This window comes from Pleurodeles waltl, chromosome 12 (assembly GCF_031143425.1).
Source record: "Pleurodeles waltl isolate 20211129_DDA chromosome 12, aPleWal1.hap1.20221129, whole genome shotgun sequence".
NCBI lineage: Eukaryota > Metazoa > Chordata > Amphibia > Caudata > Salamandridae > Pleurodeles > Pleurodeles waltl.
Window position 1 is genome coordinate 31,204,426 of NC_090451.1, and position 15,062 is coordinate 31,219,487.

Below are 15,062 nucleotides of genomic sequence, written 5' to 3' on the forward strand. Positions count from 1 at the left end.
TGATCAGAGAGAACGGGTGGTGGAGTAAAAGAGCTCTGGTAAAAGTTACCCCATAGCAAGCAAGCAACATCATCTCACAAAAGAACAGAGGAGATTCTCAAAGTTGGTTTATGTGGGAAAAAAAATAAGGAACAATTTAATGAGAAAAAATCCAAAGGGTCACACTGTGGACATTTTTGCAAGTTGGCTCATCTCGAAGATTGAGTCTTTGCCTATTGAGACCACATTTTAAAGCTTTTTTTGCTATTGAAATAAGGTCAACAAGGGGTTTACTTCAAGTACTTTTTTCAGATGATCTGTTGCCCACCCATAGGGAGCACATGCCCCTCTTTAAACTCCCCTGCCCTCCTTCCATGTGGGAGAATGTAAGTGTGAGATCTTGGAGGGAATCCCTCTCTGGTGCCCTCACCACCCTCCATGCCAGGGCCCTAGCCTTCTGCCTGCTGTTGCCATGGTTACTGGCTGAGCCCGGCCCCAGGCCTTGGAGAACCGGAAGTGGGAAGCAGGGAGGGCGGATTCCGCTCAGTCCTCCATCTTCCCACAATCCCCAGCGGCCACGCCCCGGCCGAGTGCGCCTTCGATCCTCGCGCAGCTCAACCGACCTTGATGCTCCCGCCCTCTTCCGCCCAGCCCCGCCCCCGCCTGCCCTCATGGCGTTCGCAGGCTCGGGCCCGGCGCTGACGTGACGCAGGAGGCGGGGTCGGGCCGCCAGGGCGCGGGCGCCCATTGGCCGCGCCGCGCTGTCGCTCAGGGGCTTGTTTTGAGGCGCGCTGGCGGGCTAGGTTGCGCTCGGCTGGGCTCTGAGGGGAGCGGGGCTCGGGCCGGGTGTGCGGCGGGCGGTGCGGGTCTCATGCTCGGCGGGTGAGCAGCAGCGGGCCCCCCCGGACCCCCGGAGGGATGACTCTGGAGTCCATGATGGCGTGCTGCCTGAGCGACGAGGTGAAGGAGTCCAAGCGCATCAACGCCGAGATTGAGAAGCAGCTGCGGAAGGACAAGCGCGACGCCCGGCGCGAGCTCAAGCTGCTGCTGCTGGGTGAGGGGGACACCCGGGGGCGAGCGTGGGAGGCACCGGGGAGCTCTCGGTACTGCTGCCAGGGAAGCGAGGGGGCGGGGCCTGGGGGTGCGGGGGGGTGAAGGGGGCACCGTGGGGATGGAGGGGGTGGGCCGGGGTCAGGGCGGGGACACCGTGTCATGTGCTTCGCTGCCGGTGTCCGACTGTCCCCTGAGGTTGCAGCCCGTGGCCGCCCCCCTCCCTGAGGGGTTCCAGTCTTTGCCAACCCTTCCCTGGAGATGGCACCCTCTGCCAACTCCTCTGTGGCTATTGCAACTTGTGCCCCCCTTCCTCTGGAGATTGCAGCCTGTGCCATCCCCTCTCTGGAGATTGCAGCCTTAGACAACCCCTCTCTGGAGATTGCAGCCTGTGACAACCCCTCTCTGGAGATTGCAGCCTGTGCCATCCCCTCTCTGGAGATTGCAGCCTGTGCCATCCCCTCTCTGGAGATTGCAGCCTGTGCCATCCCCTCTCTGGAGATTGCAGCCTGTGCCATCCCCTCTCTGGAGATTGCAGCCTGTGACAACCCCTCTCTGGAGATTGCAGCCTGTGACAACCCCTCTCTGGAGATTGCAGCCTGTGACAACCCCTCTCTGGAGATTGCAGCCTGTGACAACCCCTCTCTGGAGATTGCAGCCTGTGACAACCCCTCTCTGGAGATTGCAGCCTGTGACAACCCCTCTCTGGAGATTGCAGCCTGTGACAACCCCTCTCTGGAGATTGCAGCCTGTGACAACCCCTCTCTGGAGATTGCAGCCTGTGACAACCCCTCTCTGGAGATTGCAGCCTGTGCCATCCCTTCTCTGGAGATTGCAGCCTGTGCCATCCCTTCTCTGGCGATTGCAGCCTGTGCCATCCCTTCTCTGGCGATTGCAGCCTGTGCCATCCCTTCTCTGGCGATTGCAGCCTGTGCCATCCCTTCTCTGGCGATTGCAGCCTGTGCCATCCCTTCTCTGGCGATTGCAGCCTGTGCCATCTGGCGATTGCAGCCTGTGCCATCTGGCGATTGCAGCCTGTGCCATCTGGCGATTGCAGCCTGTGCCATCCCTTCTCTGGCGATTGCAGCCTGTGCCATCCCTTCTCTGGCGATTGCAGCCTGTGCCAACCCTTCTCTGGCGATTGCAGCCTGTGCCCATCTCCCACCCGAGGGATTGCAGTCTATGCCAAAACCTCTCTGTCGACTGCGGCCTCCCCCGTGCAAAATGTTCCCGTTTGGTTTTTGTGCCAACCTCGCATTTTAAGGAGTTGATGCCTATGCCATCATCTTATTGCAGCCAGTGCTCACATCCCTTTCTAAAGAATAGTAGCTTGTGCCATCTCCTCCTACGGTGATCGTTGCAGCCTGTGCTCACCTCGCCTCTTTTTAGTGATTGCAGACTGCCCACCGCCCCTCGCTCAACATTAGACTGTTACAATTATCGTACCAATCTGCAAATTTACGTACAAGGGCTTTAGAAGGAGATGAGGCATGTAGTTCTAGGGTTGGAATAACTTGCAAGTCTGTGCTCATGCACAAAGTAACAGGTCCAACTAACCTCCAATCTCTTCCAACACTGAAAATGATTGGAAATGTACTGTGACACAAACACCTGAAGTGGTTTACAGGGTGGGGGAAAACGTGTAGTGAATTTGCAACTGCTCAGCTGATTTCCGTATGAACAAATATGCACACATGTATTTGATCATGTGAAAATGAATTCCACAAACGTTTTGCTAGGAGTATGGGTTACATGGATGTTTGTGAATTTCAGAAAGTCGCTACTCTTCACCATTGTAAGAACATACACAAGCAAGTTAACTTTTGTGACTTTCAGAATGGGACTCCTAATTTATATTCAAATTGTAGAAAATGCTTTTACACCTATTCTCTCTGCGTTTTAAGTATTGGCATGGGAGTGCCTCAAACATACCAAAATATGTCTGAGAAATGAAATATAAAGCTTTACAATAGTTAACCAAAATGCTTTTTCTATTTTATTTTTTTAAGTTCTAGTTTTTTTCAAATATTGTTGTGAAAGCAGTCCATCATTAATCTCGCATTATTGCTTGCATTTGCGTATAACCATTGAGCATTCTGGGAGCAGTACAGTTATCCTCACATTGCCAAATTATTTAGAAAAGTTCCAGTTTTATAGTGAAACCACCGAGAGTAGTGCAGACTGAGTTCACCATTTCTTTACAGTGCGCGTCATAGTAAAGACTGCATAAATAAAGCTTACATGAAAGTTCACTCAACTTGTAATATGAATTCAAACCTTGCTTTAGTGAATGTAGTTCTCTTCTACAGATCCATAGTGTCGTACTGTAAACTCGTAACCAAAGAGTTTGTGCTGCAGGGGGTAGAACCTACTTCTATTGTAGACAAAATTAACATAAAAGGAATCTCGTCTTTGACCCTAACAGTGATCAGGATGTCCGGCATTATACATTTCAGGCCCCTTACCCGAGGTTGTGACAAGATATGGCTGCGTACCCCAAGATGCTGCAGACTCCTTAGTCGCACATCTTACACCCTCTCCACCTTTCGGGTGATATTGTCGGTCCCACTTGGATTATATCGATGTTGTCTACTCAGCCTTTCCTTTACACTTGTATCTCAGACATTCTTTTTTTTTTTTATACATCCTTGCAAACATGAGTGTAGTGTTCCTAATGTGCATGCATGTCAGATGCTAATATACTTTCCTCAAGGTACTGTACCTTTTTGGTTACTGTGAAACAGTAGGGATTTCTTGCTCGCTTTCAAGGTCTCAGAAGAGGTCGTTTCTATTCGCTTGGGTGTGTTTGCTAGATGTAATTGCCCTCTGAGAAGTATTGGTCATTAAACATGAGGTAAAAGTGAAACAAAAGTCCCGTTTCTGTGACTTGAAACCTTTCCTACTGTACCCTAAGATTTTTATTTTTTTAGATGCTTAAATTGGTGAGGGTTGGGGAGATCGGTGCTGTAGACAACCCTTTGTATACTGTGAAGGCTTCTTTTTCCTTCGAGTTATGATTCCTACTACCTGGGAAATGTCAAGCCCAGCCGTTATTTTGTCAAAAGGAAGGTATTCCCGCAACTAAAAAAGGCTAATGTGACTGTTTAGCTTTCTATATGTATTGATAAGAGAATGCTATACTTTCCTCTTGCCACCCATAAGAAGATTCTACTCCCCTGTCCTACTGTTAGAATTACTGATAAGGTGCAAGGCATCACCTTGCAGTAGGATATTATTATTCTTTTTTTGTCTTCAAGTGTCTGCCATCAGTGCTGTATGGCACAGTTGTGAAAAAGAATGGCTCTGCCTGACTGGTCTTGCAATCCGTACCTCTTCAAACAAAATACTCTTGGTTTCAAACACTGTGCTGCTTTCCAGAAACAATATAACCTATATTCTCTTTTATGTCCCGTCCTGTGCTTAGGTATGGCCATAAGGGGTCTAGTATGATGCTGTTCTTGTTCATTTTTTGACTTGTATGGTAGCCCACTGCTATTTGGTGAGGACCTTTAACGGCATGTATACCCCAATGCAGAAGGGGTATAAGGCTATTAGAACATTCCACAGACTAAGGGTAGAAAGTTGTAAATTAAAAAGGGAGGACCTAAAAGGCAAGTATTGGAATTTTGGAGCAGAAGGCTTATACCAGCTGTTATAAGCCCTGAGCCACTTGGTTGCTTTCAATGGAAATCGCACCATTCCAATGTTCTAATACATGTTGGCACTCTTTCTGTGCTTAAATTCAGAACGTTTGCAGTGTCTGCCAGCTCCTGTCAGCTGTAGGATAGGAAAGCAATATAGAACACAAAAGAACTCATGGGTCTATGGAACCCTGATCAAGAGTGGACAGAGTAACGTAACCTAATCAATGTGGCATACACCTTTTAAAGGAATAATTCCCTCACCTGCTGCAAGTGGCATGCTTCTTCATTGGGAACCTCCTCACAGAGTGAGAGCTTGTCACAGTGTGACCTACACCCCTCTCACTTTTGAGGAGGGGCGCTCGAAAGATGTTTTAAGAGGTGCAATTGGATCCCTATAATGAGCTTGGTGAGGTGAGCAGAGCATGTGGGGAGAAAATCTGAAGTGGGTTAAAACTGGCTACAAAGTATGCATGTACTTTTATTGATGCGTCTATGTGTCAGGATTAAAAAGCAAAACACTGCTCCAATCTGTAGGTTGGCTTGTTTCTGCCTTTAACCCTGGAATGAGGTGTTGTGGGGTTCTTCAGAACCGATGTTTCTAGTGCTTTTGGTTGGATTCAGTCTGTCAAATGATAGAAAGTGCCCTGAGCTCCATGCAAGGGTGAGTTGGGGGGCAAAGCCCAATGGTAGCTGGTGACTGCCGGTGGATCCCTCCCGTGAATCTCTGTTGGACCACTGGATGGTTTTGTATCACTTCATGTATTATAATAATTTGTATCAATCTCTCTTGTTTTGAGCAGAAGCCCTATTGTTTTTGGTCCTGAAGAATGCCACAACACCTCATTCAATGGTTACAGCAGGCAGAAACATGTTGACCGTGTTTTTAGTGAACACAAATAAGCAGGTTTACATTTTTCCTGGTCTCTTCTGTGTTTTTTTTTTTTTTTTTTTTTTAAACCCTGACCGAGAGACACATTAATGACATCCTTGTGTTTTGTTTGGGTGAAAAAACACAAACATTATTCAGCCCTTTGTCCAGCAGTTTTACCTCGTATGTCATAAACTGTGTATGCGGTTTGTAAGTGGGTGCAGTGTTCATCTTAACACTCATTATAGCCTTCCTCTTTAACTGAATTTAAGCTTGGACTCTCTCCTTATGGTGGCTGCACTGCTTCTCAGAAAGGGTTCATGAGACTGGAAGCCAGAAGGCCAAGGAATTGGACTGAAGTGGCTCTCACTTGCCCTGCATGTGTATCCTCACCCACATCCCAACATAGCATCTCTTTGGGCATAATTTCACCTTACTCCCTCTGCGTATTGGCTGGGGTCGTAGGAATCTCCTTTTCCATTCTGTTTGCGTTTAGATGTGTTTGGCGCCACATCAGAGCCGAGTCATTGTTGGTGCCTTCCTTTAGTGTAAATCACGACAACTGGCTATTTATCGTTCCTTTGCCGTCTTTAACACATTTGCGCCTTCTGTCCCGATGCACCAGCTACTTCTGTGGCTTTTTCGTCCTCTATCACCACCACATTCTTTTGTCTCCAGGAGGTCTTCTGTGTAGGCCTTCCCCTCTTGTCCTGTGAAAGGTTGGTGATGAGTAGTTCTTGAATTAGAGCCTCTAGCCAGCGATGAGCCGTCATTCACGTGTAGCACCTTACAGAAGGCAGAATTAAGTCCTGAAATATTTAATAGCTTATTTTTGTAACGCCCTATGTCTTGCTAAGTGAGGGAGGCAAGGGTTTTAAAAGTATCAAGGAAACAGTTTGCAGGGACTAGTTGCTCGAAAATGGTGATAGTTGGAAGCAGCTTGCTGTATTTTGAGAGGGTTGAGCCTCAATCGTCTGGTGTCCACTGGAAGCCTTCCGCCTCGGATGTATGAACGGCAGCGGGAGGGGCACAGGCTAGGCGGTAAGCATGTGTTTTTGCGTTCTGTGGTACCAGGCTCCGTTTAGTTAACAGTTGATTCAGTCTGCTTTTGTCCTTAGAAGTTAGGGCCAATCTCCCACCCCCTCTCGCCGGCACACATGGCATGGTTTGCTGGCAGTGTGGGATTAAGTTGTTGGGCATAGTCGTCTGGTGCTGCTAACAATAATTGTCTTGAAATCACGCTTTACTGGTTGATAATTTGTTTTGAAAGTCGTGGGCCTCTTCACTCCGTTGGTGGCTCATCTGACGGCATTTGTGAATACGAGGGAGATGTCCTCAACTGTGGAATTAATGGCGCTTTAGAAGAGAGTGCAGTACTTGACTTTTTACCGGGGCCATGGGCAAGAATATTGCGTACTGTGCGCGTTGGGGGGCTTTCACAGGCTGCTACTGCACGCTTGTCGGGCGAAATCCTGCGTGTCCCCTGCTGGTTGTATCGCTACTCAGACAGTGGTCTGTGCCTAAACGCCCGTGGTAGACGGCTTGTCCTGCTGCACACGGGGCAGTGTTTATCTCTGTTTGCCGTGGCAGTTCACACCCTTAAATGCAGTCCATTTATGATGCTTAAAGTCCATAGAGCTGCGAATAAGCTGTGCTGATTATCACGTTGTTGGGCTAGGTGTACTCAAAGCAGATTCAAACTATTTTGAGTTTTGGAGAAGCCCGGCTGGATGTACACATGTGAAGCGGGGAGTGCAGCTCTGAGCGCACAGACCTCCTGCTCCGCTCTGTAGCTGTTCTCTGCAGGCACCATGTTGCGCAGAGACAGTCGCATAGCAGTCTATACACAGCCTTCTTTTTTAGTTTGTGTTTGTTTGCCTCTGTGGTTAACCACCAGGAAGTGCTTGTCGGATAACTAACCAGTGTTGGTTTTGTTTTTGATTTTTGTGGCGGTGTTTCCGGTGTCATTCAGCCTAACGACACAGAATGTGCATGTTCATCACCTTCTAGGCTCCGAGACGCGGGTGCTCTGTGTTCTTCTTGTTGGCCCCCCGTTATAACCGTTTTTCTGCATAAATCTTCTTGGGTTTGTGCCAGTAAATGTTTCGCAAGAGGTTACTCGCACTTCGACTGTTTACCTTTATCCAGTCTATGCCCAAGGGTCTCCTGCCTCTTAACCCTGGTTTGTGTACTGTGTTGTGCCTGACATATTCTGCTTACTGAGAGCTTGTCAACTGTACAACTTTTAGTGCCTACTTGCATTGCGGCACTTTCCCCCGCATAACTTTTTGTACTAGTTTGTAACTCGGTCTGATGCAATATGCCAGGCAGGGTTTTCGTGATATGTTCTGCTTGGTTTTCTAACAGCAAATATCATTTTAGGTCTGACTTGGACAGCTCAACTGACGCTAACCTAAAAAGAGCTTTCAGGAGTGTTACAGTGAGTGACTTCGGCTCCGCCCAAGCGTTGGTCCCCCGAGTATAGCTTTTGATTCGTCAAAAGATGTGAGGTTCCGCAAAAGAGTGCTTCTTTGGCACTCTTACTGGCGTAACCGCGCCATTTAGTTATGTTATGACGTGACTGCAAACAAAAGGATCCCCTACGTGTAGATGTGATCACTGTTGTTCATGCTTCATGAGGCAGCAGCAGTAAGGCGGCTGTGCCATTGGGCTAGAAGTAAGATGTACACTTCCAGCAGTCGCATCTTTCAAAAAGTCAACAAATCTTTGGCACAAGGTGCCTAGTTCAAATTGATTGAATCAGAAACAGTGATCTAAGAACATATTTTTTTTAAAAGTATATTGGTGGCAGAAATAGCATTTTGTTTTCTATATTGTTCAAAAAATATTTTTCAAAATGCATGTTTCAGAGTAATAGTGCGATCTTACTGTAGGTATGCATATTTGCTTAGTAATCTGAAAAAGGCTGCCTCGTAACTTATAAACACCAAGAAGATACTTGCTCTGCCCGGCTGTCCTGTGTTAATGAAGATATGAGTGGGAGAACGCAGATCGTCTAGCGCCGGGGTCTCCAACCTTTTTACCGATAAGAGAAGTTTTGTTCAGTGGATGTTTGTAAACACAGACACCCACTTCACTGCCTATCGCTTGCATCTCTTGTGTTTGTGCTCTCACGTTGAATTCACCACTTACTACTTGCTTGTAACTTGGCTGAAGCAAACGTTCTGTTCTTCCACTGCCAAAGAGTGCATTTATTGCACTTTGTCTTGTGAGAGAGCTTATTCTCACTACAACAGCTATGGTGTCAAATCCATGATCAAGTTTAAAGGGTTGATATGTTAAAATGGAACAGTCAAGACAAAAACAGTAGGCTCGAGGTTTATCGTGAAAAGAATCTTGGTATGTATTAAACTATTATGTGGCTAGGCCTTCCCCCTTGCATGCTAAGCCATTTTTTTGGCTCTGTGGGGTAGTTCACGCTTGGACATCCATAACTTTTTCCCCCACAAGAGGTATCCATGCCAAATTTGCTCATTTTTCCAATATCCTGGGGATTCTAAAGGTATCCAGAGTTTGTGGGTTCCCCTGGTTAAGACAGAGAAAATGGGGAAAATGCAGCAAACTTCTGACGTTTTTGGGAAAATAGGAAAAAAGCGCTCTGCATTAAAATATCTGTTTTCTTTCTTCCTAAAAAATGGCACAGAGTGCAGGTTTGCTGTGCTAGTCACAATTTCCCTGGCTTTCAGGAATATGCAGAGCCGAATGAAATTTTTTTTTTTTTTTTTAATTTTTTTTTTACCGCAGTATCACATTTTTAATAATTTTTGTGCTTTGAGCCTAGTTCCAGAGTGTGGTGGAAACCACTGGGAAACCCGTTGGTAATCTTAGAAAGTTATAGAGTTTTGAAAAGTAGACAAAATTCCGAATTCAGCAAGGGGTCATTTGAATAAATGACCCAGGATTTTTCCAAAGAACCTCACTGTTGAAATAAAACGTAAATATTGAAAATTAGTAGGAAGAAACGTCTATTTGTGACAACGTTTTCATTTGTAACTTCTCGCCACAATGAACAGTTTACAAAAGCTATATACCTTTGCGTCTGCTAGACCACTCTGGTTGCTGAGATATATAGGGTTTGTGGGTTTCCCAAGAACTCAAGGTACCCTACACCTTGCAATGCTTTTTTATTGTGTATAGAGCAAGTCATATGGTAAAATATAAAGAGAGAAAAATAGGTATCAAGAAAACCTATGTATTTTCTGAAATGGGCACAGAATGTATGCAGTGGTTATTTGTCCTCTGAATTTGTGGGTACCAATACTAGCATGTGAATTACAGGGCATTTATCAAAATATCGTCTTTCTTACACACTGGCTTACATTTGTAAGGCACAAATGCAGAGAAATACAATTTGTAAATACGCTTGTTCTACTATTCTGTGTTTCCCCATAGCCTCGCGATAAAAATGATCGCACACTTGTGTAGATAGCCCTAATCCCTGTGATAAGAAAGGGCTCAAAATGCAATATGGACACATCCCACATTTTTCCACTGAAACCTGACCTGTTTTTATTTTTTTGGAATGTGACTAGCTGTGGTTTTGGACCCTAGCACAGCAGGAACCTAGAAAACCTGATTTTTTTTTTTTTTTTTTAAGTAGACACCCAGGGAAATCAGGGTGGAGTAACTTGCCTGGATCTCACCAGGTTTTCTTACCCAGAAGTCCTTGCAAACCTCGAACTTTCAATGAAAAACTAATTTTCCTCACATTTCTGTGGAAGAACGTTTCGGAATCTGGGACGAGCCACACGTTTTCTACCACCTACCATTCCCCCAAGTCTCCTGATAACAATGGTACCTCACTTGTGAGAGTAGGCCTAGTGCCGCAAAAGAAAAGGCCCAAAAATACAATGAAGTTATCAACATTTTTTGTCACAAATATGATCTATTTGGCAGTCGGGTTAGCACTGTGTTTTTATTTGTTTGGTTTTGTTTTGGCTGGGAGATCGATTACTGCCTAGGGAAACCTACCAAACCCAGACATTTCTGAAAAACAGACACCCAGAGGAGTCCGGGGTGGTATGCCTCGCATAAATCCCAAAAAAGCTTTCATATCCATAGCACCCTTAAAACCTCAAACATTGCCTAAAACTGCCAATTTTCTTGTATTTCTGTGACCTAGAGTTCTGGAATTGGCAGGAATCCACAAAATTCCTAGCGTGCTCTTACTTGTCTAGATGAACATGCTACCTCAGTGGTGTGGCTGGGCCTAGTGCACAAGATAAAGACTATGGGACTTACTGGTTCAATGGGAAAAGTTTTACGTCCTGTTCTAGTTTTGAACTTTTTGTTGTGTAAAGTTCCCGTCACTGCCTCTTACAGAAAGAAGTGGGGTTTCATTGGTTGTTTTTCCCCCAAAGATGAAGTGGATCAAGGTATATTGGATGACTGCTCTGGAACTAATTGTAGTTTAACGCTGCCTTCTTTAGCTACAGGATCTGTTGTTAATAGCCTTGTTGGCTTGTGATTTTTCGCTTGCTGTTTTTGTGCTAGTGCAGACTGTTTCTCCCAGTTTTTTTTTTGTCCTAAGAGACAGCGGTTCCGGCTTGATGGGAGCACCCTTTCTCCAAACTTAAGACAGTAGGTGAAAGGTAGGAAAACACTGTGGGCCCGATTATGAGTTTGGTGGATGGTTTACACCGTCTGCTGAACTTCTGACTGGGAGGTTGCCGCCATGCTGGTTCCCTCCTTCTGGGCCCATTTAGAGTTTCCTCATAGGTCATTAGGCAAAACCTGAGTTTCGCCTGCTGGCCTAGCGGGAAACGGCCTACAGTAGTAGTAGAGCCTGCAGCAATGCTGTAGGATGCAGGGTGCCCCAGCCATGATGCTACTTCACCACACCTTCTCCATATCCCGTAGAGTAACTACAAGAAGCTGTTCTTGTGATATTTCAGCCATGAGTCCTGAACATGTTGGCACGTTGTAACTGTACTGCAACAGAAACATCTATTCAAGTGGTCCGGTTGGATGTCTGTTCGAGTTCAGCTATTCTGTGTCTTGCCTCGTAGCTCAGTCATTCACTGGGCATTATGCTATTTGGTTGACTTGCTAGGTTGTACTTTCTAGTATGGTCTCCTTTTTGGGGTTTTAAAAAAATTGTTGAAGTTTGGAGTTGTTGGCTGCACGGGGAGAATTCTTCTTTTTCAGTGAGCATTACCATTCTTGGAGGGAGATTTTTGTTGTGTAACCAGCACAATTTCTGTGTGGTGAACTTTTTTCTGTAAATCATTGGTGGCGGTTTATTTTTGGTTCACTTGGACGCTAGTGACTGTATGCAGTCACCTCATCTGATGCAGTCACTAGACTTCGTCAGATAACAGCGTGGGGCCAAATGACAACATTTTTAGCCACACTTCCAGGCTTATCGGAATAATATTGATGGCTCCTCCGAATGAATGTCTCCTAAACATGTCCGCTCCAGCCCCCTCCTGGTAAAAAACAAGCTTTCATTGGCCGGTGCGCCATTGTCTGCTAATTACTAAAGTTAAGTAGCAGGGCATTGAAATTGTTACTGGTCCTGAACCAGATAAACTGACAGCAGGTGATAGTATTATGGAATGACGTTGCTACGTTTCCTTTCGAAAAGGAAACTTTAAGCTAAATTGTTCATTTGTTTCACATTTTTTAAAATTAATTTTTGAATAATTGCTGCTGCTGTTTCTTGATCACAATAGTGTGTTAAGAAAGAAAATGGGAAACCTAACTGGAGGTTTATTTTTTGCTTGCCTAGTAGAGCTGTATATCTTTTGCTTCTGATGTTGACCTGTCAATAGTCCTTGTGCTCAATTGAGCTAGGTTTGACTTCTCCATTTGACTGCCCCAAGTCCCTCATTTTAAGGTTGGACACTTGACACTGTGATCTGAGTGTGCCCTCAGAGTGTGGCAAGTAATTCTATTGAGATTTTAAAATTGACACTGGCCATCAAAGTTAATTCCCATAACTAATGGAGGAAAACATCGTAGCGTATGGCATAATGTTCTGTAAATTTCACTAGGGCTATTTCTTAGAGTATGTTGTTTCTCTTGATCTCCAAATTACAGTCTGAAAGTCTATTCTAAGCTTGGACCAGCCCAAATCCATGCTTCTTTCAGTGACCTTTAGCCGCATTATTGTATTGGTTTCATTGGTGGTCATTACTGGCTCATTTCTTGGGTTTTATTGAGTTAGAACCATTTATATTTTTCTGACATTTCCATCTGTGCCCATACTAATATTTGGGTTGTGTTTAAAACATTTTTTTTTAAAAACTGAAACTTGTATACTGCCACATTTGTTTAACCAATAAACGTACACTGATGCTTGAACACCTGGCATGTTTCAGTGACATGAATACCCATTAATAGTACATTAATGCATTGGAATGAAAGCATGTAAAATTAACATTTTACACATCTACAACTGGTTAAGCCTCATTAAGACATGTTCTATCTTTTTTGACTCCTTTACGTGTCAATCTTCATGGGTATTGGCCTGGAAGTCATGGCTGTCAGCATTTTGAATCACCCCAAAAAACAAAAGGATATTTTAAAAACACATACAGGAAAATGGACAGGCAAAATGGATAGTTTTCTGTCTCTATTTAGCTGAAAAATCAGTAAAAACAGAAACAGGGGCGTCTTGAATATAACCATAAATCTCCTTAAGTTTTGTCTCTGGATTTATTTTTGGTGATAGTATTTAGAAGGCCTATGTGGTCACTCCCGCTCCCTGCTGGAAATGGCTTCTGGTTGCGCCTGGCATGTGCTTGGCGTAATGCTTTGTATCAACCAGCACCCATTGGAGAGGGCTTTCTGTTGAGCTCACCCTCTACTGGGTGTCCAGACTAGGGGTTTTCTCCCGCAGTATCTCAGTGTGCTGTCTAAGATCAAAAAATGAACTTGGAGGTTTCCTATATACATCTGTTATGGAACCTTCACCACGAACCTTACGTTTTAATTGATATGCGCAAAACTTTAAGGTTTTAAATGAAAGTGAATTAATTTAGTTTTTCCTCTTCGTTTTAGGCTTAATGCTGAGGTGAGGTGCATTAAACAAAAACTTTCTCTCTCGATCAGCTGGTTTAGGCATCGCTACAGATGTGTTCAAGACGGCTAAACTGTTCGCAACTTTTCACATGCACACAGAACCACTCTTTGTGATATATATATTTTTTTTATGGCATTCTTTGAAAAACAGTGATCTGTACTTTAGTAAATACATCTGGTTGTGACTGGAAATAGATTTAATCATTGGCAGAACCTGATGTCCTGCACTATGGTAGTTTTGAAATTAATGTTGTAATTGTCAACCACCTATTAAGTAAGCCCTTTATGTGGAGTTTGGGAACTGCTGCAATTAAGCCAGAAAACGTTCTTGTCTGTTGAATGCATCTATTCTACCCTAGAGTTCTGAGGTCAGATTGAACTTGGGGACTCGTCGCACTGAGTGCGCACTCGTTTTGATAAAAAGAACCTTTTTTGTGATCTGTGACTTTCTGATTTCCGTTCAATTTCTGAACACCGCTTGTACTGTACTGTTTGAAAATTAACTTCAAACAGTACAGTATTTCTGTGCTTGTAGGGTCACTCGCTCTTCCTGATAAAGCTTTTGAAAGAAACCTCACACACATGGTTCAAAAAACGACTGGCTTCAGATCCCACTAGAGGCATAACAGATGGTCCTAGATAGAAAGTAGCATAGATGTGAAGTGCACTTAAGGCAGGAGCCTTGATCATAACTGGTTATTTTCAAAGGTTTCAAATATTAGATGTAGTACGGGCAACATTCAGCGTAAGTTTAAGTTTAGTACATTTATTGAAAGTTCCGGTCTATGACATGCGGAATACAGGTACAACGCGCAGGGCACTGCAGTCCCCTGGATAAGGATGTACAAAGAGGTTGATGCTCCATGGGTGCAGAATATATGGTCAAAGTCCTGAAGCGACAACGTCCGTGGCTGCCCCTGTGAGTAATTCACACGATCCTCTAGTATCACGCCACAGCTGCTTTATTTCACCTTTTAAGAAGATCAGCTGGATGCACTGTTTTGTTTATTCATTTACATGTAAATCATTATACCAATGTCAGAGATAACTGGTAAACGTGTGAGAAAATTGATGCACCATCCCCTTTAGAGCCTTGTAGAGTATCCCAGAATCATTTTAAGGGAACAACCCCCTTCACTTTTGCTGCAGCAGGAATCTTGCCCCTCTACGCCTTAAGAACTCTCGAGAGGAAAGCATACCTGGCACTGTCTTATAAATTGCAGCAGTTTATTGAAAATGCTTTCTGGAACTGGCAGCATCAGGAAATGGTAAAATATTTGTCAGCTTAGGTTGTCTTGGGCTAATCCAGTGAATGTCTTTCTTGGTACTAGAAATGTTTATGGTTGTCATGGTTTCTTGCAGTTGAGCCAGTTTATGTACAGTCTAAGGCTTGGGTGGAACCCAAGAGCAATCCTAGTTTTGGGCACTTTGCTTCTGTTCGTACAGCCTGCTGCCTCGTGTTTGCTTCTTGCCCT

At 44.7% G+C, this 15,062-nt stretch overlaps 1 protein-coding gene across 1 annotated transcript in view; it reads left to right on the top strand.

Annotated features, from left to right (window-relative positions):
* Positions 1-722: 722 nt before the first annotated feature.
* Positions 723-15,062, top strand: part of GNA11 (G protein subunit alpha 11) — a 117,181-nt gene continuing 102,841 nt past the window's right edge. The window contains exon 1 of the mRNA XM_069217256.1: positions 723-1,033. Within this exon, the coding sequence (XP_069073357.1) occupies positions 898-1,033 (136 nt within the window). The 5' untranslated portion in view covers positions 723-897. The remainder of the gene's footprint in view (positions 1,034-15,062) is intronic.